Source organism: Cyphomyrmex costatus, unplaced genomic scaffold, assembly GCF_001594065.2.
Source record: "Cyphomyrmex costatus isolate MS0001 unplaced genomic scaffold, Ccosl1.0 scaffold102, whole genome shotgun sequence".
NCBI lineage: Eukaryota > Metazoa > Arthropoda > Insecta > Hymenoptera > Formicidae > Cyphomyrmex > Cyphomyrmex costatus.
The window spans coordinates 1,180,992-1,200,828 of record NW_017274977.1 but is presented as its reverse complement, the minus strand read 5'-3'; the positions used below and the strand labels follow the sequence as shown (position 1 = coordinate 1,200,828).

Genomic DNA, 19,837 nt, shown 5'->3' with positions numbered 1-19,837 from the left:
GAGGCTCAGCACCCTGTCTGTCGCAGAGAAGCATGTTCCTTCGCCGTATCTGTACAATGACGGGCAAATATGGGCGAAGTTTCTTCAAATTCGAATGTTACAGAGAACATAGACGTTTCACGAATATACGGCGGTACAGCGATATCTGCATCTTACATGCGAGAACTCGGAGTTTAGGGATTTAAATTTCAGATTTAGAATTCGTAATTTGTAAGATTCTCGAGGAGAGATTTCCCCTTTCGAAGTAAAGTTCTCTGCTTTTAATGTGAGGAAATTGAAATTTCCAAAATTTAGAAAGCGTATCTTTTCACAAATTCTCTGGAAACGCTGCACCGACAAGATTTTTATAACCGCCTCCGAGAAGAGCTTGCACGGCGCAAAAATGTATTCAATCGTTTCACGTTTTCGTTTTCTGTCCGTTCTATTAAAACATTGCACAAGTGCACATTTTGGAACAGGCGTGTGCATATGAAATAGCGATCGCGGCGCATCTGCGAGCTCACGTTGTCGCGACGTCAGGTCGAGATGTCACAAGTGTGGTCTCAGGGAATATTCGCCTCGTTCTCGTGCTAGAACGTTCTCGTTTTCGCCGTTGTCACGGAATCTTGAACAGCTACGGCACGAGAAAGCTCGGGTTTCGGTCACCGGGAGCACACGGCACAGAAAGTGTCACGCCGAAATTTCTTATGAACCCTCCGTACCTCGGATATCCACCACTGAGAAGTTGTCTCGAGGATGCAATCTTGAAATGCAACCGCGAGCGAAAACGACGAAGGCAGCTTATGTATATTATGCCCTTACGACCGCTTTATTAATGCCACCCGGTGTGCTTTCAGAGAGAAAGATTCTCTAGGATGCGCGCATTCTGATTCTCTCGTGATCTTTCTCTGTCGTATCTGTTCTCGTGTCTCCTCTAACGATTTTCACTGCAGTCGCGTCCTTTCTCTTTGAAGTTCAAAGGTATTTCAAATGTAACTCTACACGGAGTTATATTTGAAAAGCCTTTTAACTTGGCTAAGCGAAGAAACTAGTAAAACGACATGTTACAATAATATATAAGCTGAACCAAGTTCAGCTTATATATTATAATTTCAGTGCAGAGTTTTGTAATAACGAGTTTTTACTATCATTGAAGTTGGATCGTACTTGTTTATTACAGATTTAAATTTATCTGTTAGAGATTTCACAATTAAAATTTATACTTTTACAGAACGGGAAAAGTCATTATGTAATGATTCTAAAGCAGTGTCATATTTTGAGCCAAGGAATACAATGAAATAATGAATTATGTAACATTTTAAAAAAAGCTGCAAAATTTTAAAAATAGACGCCCGCCTTCTAGAGGTTAAAATCCGACGATGCCGCGCGGCGAAATTAAACACTAAATTAAATTATAAAGACACGACGGTCTAAATATAATGTTAGACTGTACTAACATTGTAAACTGTAAATTTATAATATTAAAACTGTTTTTACTGCTCGATTTAGACCGTCATATCTTTATATTATACTTTACTTTGCAAAAAACGAGCGGAATCTAACTAAATTAAATACTTAAATTATTTATTACGTTGAATCAAATACGTCTGGTTATCAAAAATTTTAAATATATTCTTGATAAGATCGATTTCTCAAGAATCGATTGATCAAGCAATCTCACTACTAACAATATAAGCGTTCCTTCTGAAGTATAATCGTATATTATCGAGATTACATTTTTTAATTCCGTAATCGATAATCGTTTAGGTACTTTTATCTGCGTAAAAATTTCACATTGTACATCCATATGTACCTACATGCATCATGATGCTGGATGGCTTCGACGGACCCCAAGGTATAATAAAACGCTCTTTTTCACACACGTGTAAAAACACATATTCTTTCTCTCCCTTATGGCTTGCACGAGCGTGTTAAAGCGACGGTAAAACAAAAAGCAATGCCCGTTCATCTGTAGGACTTCCGGGTCGATCGTGATCGATCGGGAAAGAATCGCAGGGGCTTTGCGCTGTCGCTCTCCGATGGAGAGCTAGGGATAAAAAGGGGACGTTTCTTACCCTGTCACAGCAGCAAGTTAACCGCTGTCTGGAAAACGTTGAAAAACTTTCTTTCTTACGTAAGAGAGATCCGGACGAAGTGCAGGTCTTTCGACGGGTCGCGAGCTCGTTTCTGTACTATCGAATCGAGTCGTCGAATCGAATGTTTGTCGCGAATTGACTCTCGTCTGATTTTGTCACGCGGCTTCAATAGTGTGAGAGAAAAAACGGATTATACGTTTGTAGATGACGTAATCGATCACGTAATTCGTTTGCACAGCGAGAGAAAATTGCAGTGCTCAAATTTATATCAAAATTAACGAAAGTTCGTAATTGAATTTATTCAATTAAAGACACTGAAATTACATAATTTAATTATGTAATGTATTTGAAATAACATAACGTTTTAACTTCTTCACGTTACATATAGAAAAGATTTGTCCTCCCTCTTCTCTCTCTCTCTCTCTCTCTCTCTCTCTCTCTCTCTCTCTCTCTCTCTCTCTGTCTCTCTCGCAGAAATCGATGTGAAATACCATCTTCTAACTCATCCCACTTTTGTCTGAGAGGAGACCCATCAATTCTTCATGAAATCTAACGGGGTGGAAAACAATAGGATTGCCCAGTTTTGCTGAAATTTTGATGTCGCGCATAAAGCAGATAAAACGCCGCTTGATTTTCTTTCTTTCATTTCGAGGAAGAAAAGGTGATCTAAACTGAATTTTTAACGCGAGAAATACGGATGTCCCACACGGTTCTAATAAAAATCGAAAATGCTGCAAAACTAGAAGAGAGAGATTTAGCTGTATTAAATATATCTTACGACTCTATTTTAAAATTTTACATTTCTAGTTACGAATATGTACTTTTTAGCGAGACATAAATTGGAATCGACGATAACCAGATTGCCAATCAAGACGAAGCAAGAAGAAGAAGAAGTAGGAGGAAAAAAAGCATTACGCTTTCTCGTTTTCGTGCTGCTAGAAAATTTGATCAAAAGTTATCGTCTCGTAGTAAAAGTTCAACAAACGTTATAGAGTTCCCGCTTTTTTTTTTTTATCGCGTTTATTTCACGTCAACCTCATTTCTTTTATATACGCAACGCGTTATCTCCGTGAATTACCAGTATTTCTACGTTCTTTCTGTGCGTGCGTGGAATGTGCATTATCGGGACGACTAATCAAAAGTTTTACGGAACATTTACTATCGTTTTTATTCGCAGCATCTTCCTGGCCTCGATTCACTCGACAGCTACCGATCGATCATTTACCCAATACGTATTATATAAGAGCCCATCAAGCTGATCAGTGACATAGACGCACCCAGAGTATTTCTACGAGTATCAAATGGCACGGGGAATAAAAACGTCACTCGACACAGCGCTTTGTCTTTGCCTGTTGAATATACGTATTATCACTAACATTTTTGCATGCACAAGCACGCATTTTAAAATATCCTGTTATAACACTTTGTCAGAAACGTTACATCGAAATTGTAAAACTCTTGCAAAAATTTAATATTAAAAAGAGTAGTGATTAATTATTTATTTTGGATATTATATATAAAAGTACTGAACAACAGTGCTTTTAATATTTAAATAATTAATTATTATCTTCCAGTGTTATATATAAATTTATGTAAGAGTCCTACAACTCTAATTTTGTAAGAGTTTCAAAATTCATTATTTTAAAGCATAATAAAAAATTTTTTTTTATTTTTTTTTGCAAAAAGCTAAGGATTTAATATTAGTCAGTTTAATACCAAAGATTATGATTAATTAATTATTTTGAGTACTAAAAACACTGAACAAAGTGCTTTTAAAACTCAAAATAATTAATCACTACCTTTTAGATATTAAATTGAGCAGCTAAATTGGATTTTTATAACAGAATACAATTTTTGTTATTTTTTTAAATTATGAAAATCATGTAACAATATTTATTTCCATAATTATCAATGACCAAACAATCTTATAATCATATAATTATTAATTATCAAATAATCACTTGCATATTTGATTACTAAATAATCAAATAACATGCGCTGTGCAATGCTATTAAATGCTAGATTAAGTTGATTTTAATTGTTACAGACATTACGTACAGATTGTTACGGTTTATACTAGATATTGAATTATAATAATTGAATATTACAATAATAGCGTCAAAGAGATATCGGTCGGTATGAAAAGTATGCATTTAACCACTAAACGTGAGATTATCAAATTTAGCGAGATTTCCATTTGCTCATGCTCTAATTACAGTATGAGCTGAAAAGATTTTTCTTTAGACACCCGTAAAAAAAAATCTCGCCAATGAAGACATCCGCGAAAGCATGTGGATTCTTCTCGGATCTCTGACGGTCATAAATCTCGGAGAAAAGCTACTCCTGGATTCTTCTCGGCTTTAAAAGCGAATTTAAAATAGATTCCGCAGTAATCGCCCAGTATCCCGCTTTGTTCGAAGCAGATAGTTACGACGAACAGATCGCGCGCAATCCGGCAGTCCCTCGAAATCTATCCACTGAACGATCTCGATCCGAGTTTACGTAATTCCTTCCACGTAATACGCACGGTAATTAGAGTCTTTATCAGCTGGAAAATAGTCATACTGCATACAAAGGATTATTCCGACTTAACAATATTTATCGAAACTGTACACGGTACAATGGACGATTTAACTGAAATATCTTAAATAAAAAATTTAGCTACATATATATAAATCTAAAAATAATTTTGTTAGATCGGGGTTGTCAAATTGGGTTACTGTTCACAATTTGGGCTACTCAACAAGCAAATTCGCGATAAAAAATGGCTTCTTTGCGATTAGTCACAAATTAGGCTATTATACTCTAATTTATTATTAATAGAAGCTATTTTTCATCGCTTTGCTTGTTGATTGCCGAAAAGTAATCTAATCTGACAACCTGTGTTGGACCATCAAAATAATTTATTAAACAGTGTCGTAGCCAAGGGGGGCTGTGGGAGCTGCAGCCCCTCCCGAAATTCTGAATAATTTCAATAATTTCATAAGAATGTGCAAAAATGGTTGAGCAGTAAAATATCAATTTGTTTTGAGAGAGGAAATTAAATCCTGTTGGGATAATTTTTATATTTAATTTAATTGCAAAAATATCGTTTATTATGTATTAGAAACATATTTGTTGATTTTCCTTTGTATTTTGGCATGTAAACAAAAATTTGATAAATTACACGAAAAAAAATGTTGCTGCTGGTACAACCGCAAAAAGTAGCGTTGGGAGAACGGCAGCACTTCAACTCGTAAAATCTCAACCGGATATTAATATTTATTATTCAAATTTGTACACATATTTGAAATATTCTGCGACTTGTACAGCTATTCCGAAATTTTCGAAGCACTTTACAACAAAATGGCGGATTTTTAATAATATTTTGTCGAGTAGGGAATTTTTTTTCAAATGTTAAAGTTGTGTTACAAATTTTCGAATTAAAAATGTTCATTAATGCTATGTTATAGTTGAATATTTAAAGAAGTTTTCTGGGAAGTTTTAAATCTTTAAATGTAATAATAAAAAAGTTATGACAATTTATATGCAGCGTCAGCGAAACGTCCGTCGCAACATTGCAACATGTATATATAAACTATGTATTATAAATTATGTATTATAAATTATGTATTATGTATTATATTATTTCGTTTTAAACAAAACTTTTTTTGTTTATGCTTACTAAATGTGTCACAAATATAAAAAAGAACATTTAAAATAACTGATTTCTACAGCCTCTCCTGAAACATTTTTCTCACTACGCCACTGCATGCAAACTAGTTGCTAGAATGTCAAAACTTTTTGTAGCATATTACTAATCAAGCTTAAAATTCCTACATAATTATTTTGATAGTCCGATTATTCCGAAAATTATGTTTAGATTATTCCGATAATAAATTCCGATAAACTTAATAATATTTTTAATTTATTTAGATACAGATCTGAAAATAATTTTATTGGACCAAAATAACTATATAGAATTCTCAAAGTAATTACTACACTGAACCAAAACTGTACGTTAAATACAATAAAATATTCATTGAATTAATGAAAATTGTTTCAATGAATTCTAACAATTTAGATTATAAAACTATTATTACTAGAATTTATTGCAAGAATAAATATTATATCAATGAATTCAGTTACGGTATTGATAATTGGACATTGAGTTAAATTCGTTGGACCAAAATTTTTTTTAGTGTAGAATATAAAAACTGTTTTGCAATAGTTGCTTGAGATTTCTACACAATTATTTTAAAAGTTCAACCAAGTTATATTTTGCATTTAGCTAATAAATTTAAATTTTTACTTTAGCAAAGTAATTCTTTATATGTATAAATATCGTGATATATGAAAGGATCACAACGAGGATCGACAAAGAACTAACCGCTAACGGATGTTTCGCCTACGGCTTATAAATTGGACATCGTGCAACGATATTGAGGCGATCGTGTTATCATAAGTGTAATTGAAGATATATTTTACACGAAATACCCCGCCGTTTTTCCTGACAGTCGATTCATCGCGGCCACGGCACGAACCTTTATTCAAACGCGGTGAACACGTGTCGAGACGAGATCCAAAGTCGCGACGGGGGAGGAAGGTCTCCTAATAAATCTCCTCGCAATCCCGATCGATCGTAAATCGCTGGGTTACAAAGAAAAGCGGGCATTTCCGCCCGGTGGCACGGAAACATTGGATTCTTTTCCACCGGTTCGAAAAGCGAACCTCGCGGACGCGGCTGCGACGATGCATCGAAGCGTTACATCGAAGGTAGCCACTCTGTGCAAGAGAATGCGTCGTCACGGTGGTTTGTACATAAGGGCAAACAGAACGGTGAAACGCGACTGCTCGCCGTGTGCTTTTTAAGCGGAATTTATGTTAATCCGTTCGCTCTCTCGCTCTCGAATAAATATATCATAAATGTACGAGGAAGGATACTTTTGGCGGATCTGAACGGGTAAACCCAGAGGATTAATCGCGAAACCGGTGTACGAAATGCGCCGCGCGCGGCATGCGGAACAATATTAATTGCACACACAGAAACTCTGAAGAAAATAATCACGCTAAAGTATATACAGTTTACGTAATAATTTCAACGTATAATGTAATAATTATATTTCCCAAATTTATATTACGTAGATAAAAACTCTAATTTAGAAAATACTGATAACGACATTATCCAAATATTGTATAGTATGATGTAATAATTATAAAAGATATACAATGTATATTTTATATTCGTGAAGTACATTACTCTCTGTATTCACTAATTAAAGTTTGACATTTTTTCCTCTCGTAAAAGCAAAATACTCTAAAAAAACTTTTCTGGTCTATTTTTTTCTAGTAAAAAGATTTTTAAAAGGAAGGAAAAAAAGAATTCATTCAGTACTCGCATTCGACGTCATTCGAGCGCGAGGGTCTGATTTGAAGATCAAACGGATTAATTGAGAAACGTTATAACATTAAAATAGTTACGAATGTAACTCATATATAGTAAGTTAAATAGAGCAGGTTTAGCCACTTGAGTTGCGAACGCATTTAATCAGAGTTTGATTCGGGTAAATGTATTCGATCGGAATTTGATTTGTGCGGGTGTGTTACCACATTTGATGCAACCAAGGAACAAGTTACAGCGAATTCGAAGGACGAAATTGGGAACATCAAGTTGGTCGAAATTAGAAACTTTCGCTGTCTCAATATGGTGGTCGTATAATCCAGTAATCCTGCAGTATGTAATACTTCACGTTAAACTAATATGCAGAGTAATCCTATATATTAGTCTTAATATATAGGATAAGCCTGCATTAGTGCCGATAAACACCACGCGAAAATTTATCGATTATACATAGAATATATATTATTTAGAATCAATGTGTAGACTACTAAATTTGTTCCAAAATTGTACTTAGTTAGTAAGTAGAAATTACATTAAAAATTTTATTTTTTTTTATATATTATAATATATAAAAAACACCCTTTACTTTCTGGACAAAAATATCTAATTGCATTTCAACATTTAATTAAAATTAAAATACGATCTTTTTAAAATCACGTTACGATAGAATTACATTTTGGAGCTGCGACTCTCATGAAGCATGATATCGTATGACATTCTAAGTTTTTGAAATATAAATTTTCTCTAAGTATCGTATTTCTACGATTTTGAAACTGGTATCAAAATGATGTAATTAAATATAGAATTATATGTACGTTTATTCATCAATAAGAATTAAAAACCTTCGTCTCTCCGAAAAGTTTTATTTGCCTCAGTTCTCTCACTGTTAACACAATTACAATAAACTCTTGGAAAGTAAGTCTCAAATATTAAAATTCTGACGATAAAAATCTACTTAAAATTAAGGGAAAAACGGGTCTCAATTAGAATATTCACTTACTATTAAACCGCTGAATCTCGCAAGGCTGACGCGTTATGGCTTCTATAATACGCGATACTTGTGCTAAACTGTTAAAAATGTTCTGAGAATTTCACGAAATAATGCTCTGAGAGAACCGGACTCCTTCTCGTATAGAGGAAAATTCTCTGGAATGCAGTTACGGATGCATGTGACGCGGCGTGGAAATGTAACTTTTACGACAGCTTGCACGTAACTCGAGACACGACGACGTTTTCACGCTGTATGTCCAAAATATGGATCTTAACGAGTCGTAAACGCAGTTTATCTTATAATACTATGAGAAGTTTAAACGTAGGATTTATATTACGACTTTTTGAGTCTTTGTTGCTATAATGTAACTTCAGATAAACCAGGTCTGTGAAGTTGACAATTCTAAATGTGAATTTTTACAAAACTGATATGGCACTTGATTATTTTATATTTTTGTCATAAATAATTATTTTTTGTCCATCCTGTAAAAATAAATTATTAACTAAACAAACAAAAGAAGCAAAGCAAATTTCGGCAGAAACACTCATACAAGTGTTTAAAAATAAATAACAAATAAAAAAATTTGTACAGTTTTTTTTATTTATTATTTCTTTTGCAAGATGAATAATAAACAATTGTTGATAGACAATTGTAGATAAAACATGAACGGACACTCGAATTTTGTGTTAATTAAAAAAAAATACTTATGAGCGTTCATGCTGAAAGCTCTCTTATTTATTTATTTATAAATTCTTTCTGCACGATGAACAACAATTATTTACAGACAAATATAGACAAAATGTGAACAATCAAATGGTATATGAATTTTATAAAAATTCGCAATTAGGAATGTCAACTTTACAGACCTATATATACATACAAATATAGATATAAATCTCTTGAAATACAACGTGCAGTCATCGAAAAATCGAAATAATTTCATTTAAATTTAACATGAAAATACTCCGATCGTAGACTTCGACAGTTGGAACACGATATATAAATAGTGCCAATAATTTTCACGGCTGCCGTTATTATTTGTTACATTATCTGACACCAGCAGACATTTTCATACGATATAATGCAGAGAGCCATAACTGTATCCTTCTTTGACGGCTGCATTCGGACAGACGGTTTATTGCGATCGTGCTCTTTTGCGCGCGCACACACACGATCATTTTCGATATCAGCAGATGCGCCTTTGACGAGGGAAAACGTTGTTACATCCAAAACTGAAAAAACGATATCGCATTGCCCTTTTGGGGTGGAGATGCAGAGAGAGGAAGCGCGAGTGAGAGCGAGACGGGGGAGAGTGGCAAAGGGAAAAAAGGTAGGCCAGCTCTTTTTCGTCTCGTGGAAAACTGCCAGCGCGAGCACGCTTGCAATTATGAGTGCACTGCCACGTCGTTGGAACCAATTCAATGCCCGCAACAGCTTGCCCGTAATTTTGGTCGCGACGGCGTGCTCGCTGTACTGTCGCTTTGCATTCAGCTCGTGTATTTCTAACGAAATTAATGTTAATCGCTAATAGCGGCGGAAAATTGGAGAGTTCTTGATGTAAAGTGAATGCCCGAAAATTCCGGGTTGTTGGCGCGACGTATATACCGATTTTCCGTGGTACTTTACAGTAACTCATGCACTTCTCTTGGACGGAAACCGGATTAGAGCGTCGCCTCTCTCAAGAATGCGTCGTAAAAAGCTCCTTCCAGATCGATAGACAAGCCGAACGAGAGTAGAATGGCGACAATGTGTATCGCGAAAGCTTTATTAATAATAAAAGCGACGAGGAGTTTTGATGTTTAACTAACGGGAAACTGTCTGCTGCGTTTCATCGTGTGACCATGTGACAGGTGGCCATTTATCATCCCGGAGGTATATCCTTCTTTGGGATAAATGACACCTTCATCATATGGAACGGCCTGACTTATTTTACATGCGTCACACACGTCCCACGGAAGCTTATTCCTCCTTATACTTAAAGACGGAGATTTCCGATGAATTATTGTGATATACGATCGGGGAGGTTTTATACTAAAATTTGGATACACTGGAAGTTATAATGAAAATCTGCACTGTGCATATTTTTACATAGACTCGCGAGCTCTGAGGGTAAGTAAACTTTAGAGAATACGCGATAATCCACTGTTATTTAACCGAACATACTCGGAATACTACGTATTGAAGCTCAAAGAGATTGCACGAAACGAAGGATTCGTTTCAGAAGTTTATAGACATACGGGTGAAAAGAGAAAGTTCGCTTCTTTCCCTGTCGTTCCCACCCGGCGGAAGTGCAAATGCATGCGTCGCTGTACAAAGGCAGAGGGTGGGCGTTTCGCGCTGCAACAGCTTGCCCATAAGCCGTCTCTACGCCACACTTGCTATAATTTATATTCAGCACGCAGACTTTCGCGTAACCGGCTTACGTGGCCCCGTCATGGGGCGACGAAAGAGCAGCGATATGTGCTCCGGAAGAAAGCACTCTGGCCTCGCGGATGCGATATCCTGTGGCCCCTCTTGCCCTCCCCAATCCTCCGTTGAGCGGAGACGGGTCTTTTCAAGTTTACGAAGCGTTAGTCAAATTGGCCGCGTAGAAACGCGCCACGTCAAGAGGCAAAGGCTTTCCCAAGCCCGTATTCGACCGGGCGAAGCGCGAGAGATCGGGCGAAGTTTCAGATCCCCGGCCGCATTAGAAAGGGGATTTCCATAAATAAAGGGAAGAGAACGGAGAGCGGGCGCTTTATGAAATTTCCGAGACCGCTCGGGAACAAGTCGCTCCCGAGGCACAACTCGCCCTTACAAAGCGGCGCGAGATTGTGCGAAAGTGACGGATAAACATTTTAACGGTGATTGTTTCACGCGCTACCGTATATAACACCGACTTTCGCAAAACGGAAACCGGAACGCGTGACTAATCGGAGGTGGAAATGACCAAAAGTAGAGTGACTCGTTCGTCGTGAGAAAAGGGAAACGCGAAGAGATGATCTCTAAAGGAGCGACGACAGATGAACGGGCACAATTGTGCTCGTGCTCGACACATACCGTATACGATATATGTATGTCACGACGTTATATTATATTTGCACACTATTATTAGCACGTACATACACTAAGCCACGTTCCACCGACGTTCCACTCGGACGTTCGCCAACCGGAAAGACGTACGAACCAACGACTCGAGGACCACGCTTATGACATTTTGTACTCCGGATTAATTTTGAAAAGGCGATTCTCCGCGAAGTTAGAATAATAACTTATAAATGTATGGACAGTTTGATAAGTGAATTACTTTTTTATTTTTATATTACTTTTTTTTTTCATTAAATTCAACTTATTTTTTTACATAGCATTCTTTTAAAAAGTCACCAAAAGGATGATTTCGTTGAAATATCTAAAATTTTGGCTAGATACAGAGGTGAAGATAATTTTGTTGAAAATAATACGTAAGACGTTTATATACATAAATATGGGCAATGCTGCTAAAAGCTTTGATATTCTAGCAGCCAGTATTAAGATTAGAAATTAATAGAACGTTTATATGAATAAAGCAACTATAAATGAGATGAATGCCAATGGTCAAAATTAGCTAGTACATATACGTATGTGTGTGTGTGTGTGTGTGTGTGTGTGTGTGTGTGTGTGTGTATCTTAAGTAAATTTATCTCGGAAATATGCAGCTTATGCTAAGCTTGTACGTCTCATATAATTATTTTGGCGATTTAACAAAATTGTTTTCAGATCTATATCTAGCTCTAAATTTACATACTTTAGCAAAACCGTTCATTCCGTGTCACGAGCGAAATCGGGATGATTTTTCGTTTCCGAAAACGAAAGGATCAGTCACTGGTTAAATTAATTTAAAAAATGGAACTTAAAAGCCGCTCTTTTTTTCCACATTAAAACTCCCCCGGCTTGAAAGACCGCACTTTAATATCTCCTCAATTTCGTTGCTTATAATGCAAACACCTGCTACTTGTACAATAAATTCTATGCCACGCTAATTACTGATGCGAAAAGTTTAAGGAATAAATCCGGAAATAAATTTCGATGTCGTCGGTGAATACCCCCTCTCTCAATGCGCCATACAAATGGCACAATGAGAAATGGCCGTGGTTTATTGTCTGCCGCGAAAACTTACACCGAAAGCCTTTTCAACGGAAAGCGCGGAGGAAAGTTCCTTCCTTTTTTCCCCGCTTTTTTTTTTTACAAGCAAGATAACGCCTGCCGTGGCAGCGATTTGGTGTTCTCCGTTACGATGCGGTTGCAAATGAAAACGCCGCAGATGCAGTTTGCTCTCAGCGTTCGCTCTCAACACGTGACAGACGAACCATTTACAGAAACAGCTTATTTTATGCTATTTCTCAGATTTCTAGAGCGATTGCCTCGAAATACAAGCTGATAAAAAATCGACCTCATTAGATTTAGATGTTACTTTTGTTCCTGAAAATAATGATCACCTAAATGTTCTAAATTTAAATATAAGAATAAGAAAATAGAATTTAGAATTGAATGTACATATATTCGCGACCCAAATTATATTTTTGTAAATTCGAATTGGCGTACATTTCATTTGTATTATGAAATGAAAAATATTGATCACAATTTTAAAATTGTGATTTATAATTGTACATATCAAGTATCAATCGTTTTTTATCGCCTGCCCATTAATTTTTATTTTATATCAACTGTCGATTTTTTTGCCACAGATTAAAGAAATAAAAATGTGATTTATTTGGCTATAAAACACGATGTGCACTGGAAACTATCCCAGGCTTTATCCGGGAAAATAATTTTTAGACCTCTCAGTTTCTTTTTTCTCTTTTTCTTCCCCTTATTTTCCCTCTCCCTTCCGATTTTCTCGACTGTAGATTATTTTTCTCTCTCACAGATCGTAGGCAAGTTGGATTTCTTCCCTTGTCTCATTACACTGTTATAGAATACGCAGTTTATAGGAATCCTATTGAATGACGAAAAGAGAAACGTCGAGAGCTTATCGTACTACGATGGGAGTCTCGATAATACATAAGTCCATTTCATGCGAAGAATGTTGAAAAAGATACGGGAAAAGATAGACTTTTCAGACGTTAACTCGACAGCATTGAAACGAACGCATAAGTTTATGAAATACGTGGGAGAAAAATTTTGTTAAAGTTGCACCTGCGAGTGGTGCAATACATCTCTACAATTGTCGATTGCCTCTTTCTCTCTATTTTTTTTTCTTTTTCTCTCTCTCTTTAATTTGTAGGGGAGAGTAAAACCAAAATGATTCAATTTACAATAAATTCACATTTGTTTGGAAATTGGTAGCACGCAATAACACAATAAAATAAATATCCTTGTCGAAGTTATCGCTATAAAAAAATATAAAAAGTTGCTGTAATTTTTTATATAAATACTGTATTGAAACCAAAGTTGTGTGTACATACTTTACGTACGTTGGTTCTTCAAATTTTAATATTGTCTGAATTTACTTGTACATATAACAATTTACAAAGCTTAGTACACTCTGTTGAAAAATTAAATTTAAATTCTCTAACTTATATAACGTCTATGTGCTTTTATGGATAAAAATATTAGCCAACAATTTCAAAGCATTCCTAACAAATTAAGTCCGGTACATTAGGAGATAATTAATTTAATACTTTGGTATACAAATTTCCGAGAAAACTCGCTAATTAGCTCTGGCGTGGGCATTAATGAGAAAATAAAGTTGCAATTCATTAAATTTAAATCATATGAAAACACTTTATTAAAATTTTTAATGTCAATTGTTTTAAATTCTTAAAGTAATCTCTACGCAACTTTTTACATGATATTATAAAATTCTCTGAACTTAGTTATACGTATGAACAAAATAAGCAATCAAGAATATTTTAATCAAAATTACAATATATTTTCGTAAATGAGCGTGCAGTATGTAGATGCTTTAAGATTATTGATCGCCATTAATGTATCGAATACTTAGAAAGCACAGCACCAGAGCCATGTTAGTGGTACGGGTAACCTTGTTTCATTGAAATAACGGGTCTTGAACACGACGATTTAATTCATAACGACCACTTAATGCACCCTGCATGATGCCCTAAGCCAAGCACGACTTAACTTCCACGCATCGTTTGCCCAACAAGCATCGATAATTCGAATCGGAGTCCATATGTGTCAGATATATTAATATTCCGATGAAGATATTGGTATTCCAATTAACAAATAACGTAGATTCCGAATTCGAAATGCTCGTGATAATTCGAATTCGTGTACATTAACTAGACAATTTCGTAATCGATTCGCATAATTCTTCGGTCAATTTTAGTTGTGCATGTAGCAATTTTTTTACGGCGCTGCGACTTCCGGCTTTGTATCGCTGCATCGTCGAAAGTTTGGTGCGCGGTAAAAAGTGATTCATTTCATTACATGTACGGCTAACCTCATAGAATTGGAATTACAAGTCTTGGACGCGGCCGTTTAAATTATGACCGGCACTTAATGTACTCCGTGTGTAACTATATAAGCCGGAGCAGACTCGTAGACAACTTCATAGAGGCAGCGTGCCAGGAACTCGTAATTGTTTTGAATTAACGATACTTTAGGCTGCGTCCAACTGCGAACCATTATGCGGTTCGTCCGTAACGATTGTACGGTCCGAATGTAGCCATCGTATACAGCCGCGTTCTCTGATATGAAAAAAAAAGTAATTAAAAAAAAACGACTGTATTTACAGTCCGTCGTGATTTCGAGATATTAGGATCTCATTAGCGACGCTCCCGCATTTCGGACTGTTTAGTCGCACACAGTCGCTTTTATTACTTTAAAAATAATTAGCTGCGGAAGTGGCGTTTCATGTACCTACTAGAAAAATGCAAATTCGCCGTACGTCCATTAACTAGCGAAATAAATATTTCGGTGGTTTTTTCGTTAAGGAAGAAATGGCTGACCTGCTTTTTGAGGCCATGACACACAGTGCCGTTAAATCTAGTTTAATCAATGGACGTGCTATGTTACGTACATTGCATATACATGTAGTGCGCGTGCATATACATCGTGCATACAAATGGTACGATAACAAGATTATAACGTTTACCGATTCTTTTTTTAGAATGTCTTCAAAATTTAATAATAAAGGGCCGATTCGATTGACCTGTTAGATTAAAAAGAAATCTGTTAAATTAAATTCATTTAAATAGTTTTGTCGTCAATCTGTATACTTTTACAGCTGAATTCACTAAAATTCCTCCATTTTCAATTGCTTGTACGATGAACATTGACGCTGCTGTCGAAAACGAACGTTATTCTTTTATTAGTTCAACATGCAAAATCTGTAGCCAGAGCAAATTGGGTAGGGCGCTGTACAAACGCTTGAATATAACACAAAGGTTCACGTTCCAAGCTAAATATCACTGAGTTAACGAGCCTTTTTTAACGATTCTTCTATTTTCCTTCTTCAATATATGGTTACTTTTTTATTAATAAAACAAATGTTATTTCAAAAATGCCACGCTGGAAAAAACGTCTAGTTGCATTAATTGGGGAATTCTGGTTGAAAATGAACAAATCAGATTTTGTTAAATGTATTAAAAAATTCCAGTTTTGAGATACCCAAAATTCTGGTTGATACGAATCAGAAGCTTCTGATTCGTTTATTTTTAGAAATGTTACTCAGTGTATTATTCATATTACATTCATCAATGATACATTTATTCGTTTAATTCGGATATATTCGATTTATTGCAAATCTGTGGTTTCGCGTTTCGAGTTTTGTGACGATTGATTAAAAGGGGCTTATTTTCACATTTTCAATTATACAGCTTAAATTACATCCCTCACGCGCCTCGGGCGACCAATACAAAATATTTATGAATATTTTAGGCAGATCTACGACACGTTTACCGATGTATGAAACGAACGTATTAGGCTAGGATAACTGGGACACGATATTAATATTGATAGAGTTTATCTTTATTTAATGAGAGGTGAAAATTAAACGAAATAATTAATTAACGTGAAATCAATATGACGTGGCAGCGTGACATACAAGTGCGTGCGTAAATCACGTTGATGAATTTCAGTCGCGCGCGCCCCGATATCGCAAAGGCAATGGCGCGTTTGCGCAACGACAAACATTTTTCTTTCTCAATATTCGCGCGAGAACGCCGAAAGTTGTGTTAAGGCAAATGCATGCCCGCGAGTGATGCTTATGACGCACCGGTGAATTATCGGCGAGCATCGGGTAATGCTCGTGACGGGGAACATATTAAAAGTCTGATATATTATGCCGTTGCCGAGGCATTTTATCCAAACGCCATTTCACGTATATCTGTACAACTGGACACTTTGTTGAATGTCGCGAAAGAATTACAGATCTTTCATAATTATCATCCTTTTTCAGGCGCGCGCTCTTTAAACCGCGAGAGAAAAAGACCGACGCGTCTTCTCCAAACGTTCCTAAACGCTATATACGTATCTCTCACAAGAGTCGAGAATGAGTTAAATCTACGACAGACACGTAAAAGACGGAACCCCGCCTGTAATTAGGTTACTAATGTACTACAGAAAAGGAGTACTAAAAAAAAATTACAAAGAACAAGAAGATATTTTAACATCCCTCATCTTTTCCTGCGCGCATAATTTAAAGCAGAAATTTCTTACCGCGCTATAGTAATGCTTTATCATGTACTAATTGGAACGGCGTATGTCACTTCAGTATAAAATGTACTTCTCTCTCTCTCTCTCTCTCTCTCTCTCTCTCTCTCTCTCTCTCTCTCTCTCTCTCTCTTTCTGTATAGATTTACTTTAATTTTAACAGACAAATATTTCGTAAAATTTGGAAGATACGGAAAAGAAAGATCAGACACAAAAGTGTTTTTGAGGAGGATATTTTTAAAAATATCTGTTAGGATCAGGGAATGAATTATCCAATGTAAAATTATCTCACGCTGGGGTGTAAATACTTATTTTCATCGCTCCATTATTTCTGTCGTGTTTGCGGAACGATAGTAAACGGCGATAACGGCAGCATACACATACCTTGTCGAGGTCTATCTCGTCTTGAGCATTGAGTTCCGGACAATTGAAGATGTTGTTCGTATCGATGGCATTATCGCCCCTTGTTAGACCGGCGAATACCAACACCAACACGCACCACTTCATCGTTAGATCCCGAACTAATTAAACGCGAACCTTACAAAACCCAATTACGACAGGGGGCAATTAATACACAGGCCACTCGTGCGCGTCAGATCTCTCAATCTTTTGTACCCCGTTCTCGTACGTCTTTACTTAATATACGCGCGCATATGTGCCGTGCTCTTCCACACGCGGATGCTCAGTTACATCTATTCAATTTTCATCCGTCGTAATCACCGATGTAATGCGCTTCAAAGAAGATCTTCGCTCTCCACTTTCGCCTCCTTGAGTGATGTTTCAGAGAGACAGAGAGACTCGAAAAAGTATCCTTTTCTCTTCTGACGTTATATTTAAAGTTTCTTTTTATTGAAACAGCAAAACGCCTCTTCGCGACAGCATAGCGATATCACAACCGTGAACCACAAAGTTGACCTGGTCACGCGATTCCTCTCTGTCTTCAGCTCTCTCTCTCTCTCCCCCTCACTCGCCTTATTACTATCACACTATTCGCCCGTCCCTCCCGTTCACGATGCCGAAGCGATTTAACTTAATATCCAGCGCGCCTGTAGGCCGTCCCCACTCTTTTGACCTACAATAATCGAAACTTCTTCAGCGCATCGTGCTCGCGATCTCCCGCGAGCTCCTTCACTTCTACGCACCTCAGTTCTCTTCGGATCCCGCGGTTTACAGGGAAAATCTCGGAGTACCACGCGTGGAAAAACGCGCCACCAACACCAACATCGAGAACTCTACGAGCGTCACTTCTTCCAGATGTCCATCCTAAATCGACCGAGTGTTTCTCGAATGGAAAATTTAAATTTTCCGCCTTTCGAGTAAAGTACGTTTTGTGTCACTCTTCACTGACAAATCGAGCGACGCGACGACCGTCGCCGTTGACATGTAACTTCGAAATCCTACGGACGATTGCGCGGAGCTGCGCTTCAGCGGGCGTCTTCTCGGGGAAAAAGGACAACTTTTCCGAGAGGGTAGTAAAATCCCCAATAATCAGACTGGACGTTTTCGCCGACGGATTTTCGGAGATAATTCCTGAGATACGGACAGAAATACCGTGGCGATGTAATCGAGAGAAACTCGAAGGCGAGCTTCGTAATTCCGCGCGGAATGAGGTTCAGTTTCTCTCCCTCTCCGATCCGTTGGTTGGATTGCTGTACCGTCGTTTTCAATTTCCGTTTTCACCCTTCCCTCTCGTGGGCTGCGAAAGCGAGCGGGCTTTCTCGGACAGTCGCAATATCACAAGCGTATCCACCAGACGATAGACGGATAAATGGAGAGACGTATAGGTATATCGTACTCTGCTCGCTCCCGTTCGCGTATGCGAATACGATCGCGTAACACGATTCGCAACACGTCGCCGATATATACCTACGATCTCCGCAGGGAGGGATGTGTACGCGACGAAGTCGGAGGGCACTCTGACGTTCCAGCTGCTCTGTGCTGCGCTGGTCCTCGTTCGGCACAGCACGGCACGCCACGTCCGTCCTTCCTCCGTCGCGACGCCAGAACGGAGTGAGAAAGAGAGAGAGAGAGAGAGAGAGAGAGAGAGAGAGAGGAGGAGGGGGGGGAGGGAAAACGGCAAATAACGACGGTGGGCGGAAAAGCGACGGAGGATCGCGAGGGAATCTGAAAACAGAGACAATATGGGATGGTCGACGGGACTCTTATACTCCCCGCTGTGGGACCGTATAGTCATCTCGTGGAACCTATAGTATCGCGCGATAAAGATGTTGCAAATTACGAGATGCAAACGGGAAGGCACGCGGGTGGAATAGAAACCGACCTGTGCGAACCTTTTGTAACTTTATACTGATACGCCCAATTTGTATCCTCTCTCTCTCTCTCTCTCTCTCTACGAAAAGAATTTGAATTCTTTAAAAAGAAAACAGTTAATCGTCGTTCTCTTTTAATCTTAAAGATAAAAAGGTTAAAAAAATAATTATACATACATTTCATAAATAAAAGTTATATTTAAAAATAGGGATTTTATTCTTCCGTAAGATATTCTGCTTTAAACATGAAAAATGCAAAGACTTGAAAGTATAAAAAATGCGAGTCTTTTTAAATAGAAAAGAATATTATTTCTCTGCGCGAATGTTTCCTCCGTGCTAAAGAAAAATAATTCTAACTCAAACGATCTTATAACGTATATAATCCATAAACATTGGGAGTATTATAAGTGAAACACTTTTCTTTTTGTATGACAGCCTCTCTTCTCTTTCTCACGGATTTATTTCTAAAGGAATAGCCAGATAATTC

The 19,837-nt window shown here is 37.1% G+C and overlaps 1 protein-coding gene across 1 annotated transcript in view; it reads right to left on the bottom strand.

Annotated features, from left to right (window-relative positions):
- The window catches only part of LOC108773350 (uncharacterized), a 73,172-nt gene extending 55,556 nt beyond the window's left edge, over window positions 1-17,616 (bottom strand). The window contains exon 1 of the mRNA XM_018539126.1: window positions 17,465-17,616. Coding sequence (XP_018394628.1) covers window positions 17,465-17,587 — 123 coding nt within the window. The 5' untranslated portion in view covers window positions 17,588-17,616. The remainder of the gene's footprint in view (window positions 1-17,464) is intronic.
- Window positions 17,617-19,837: the final 2,221 nt, after the last annotated feature.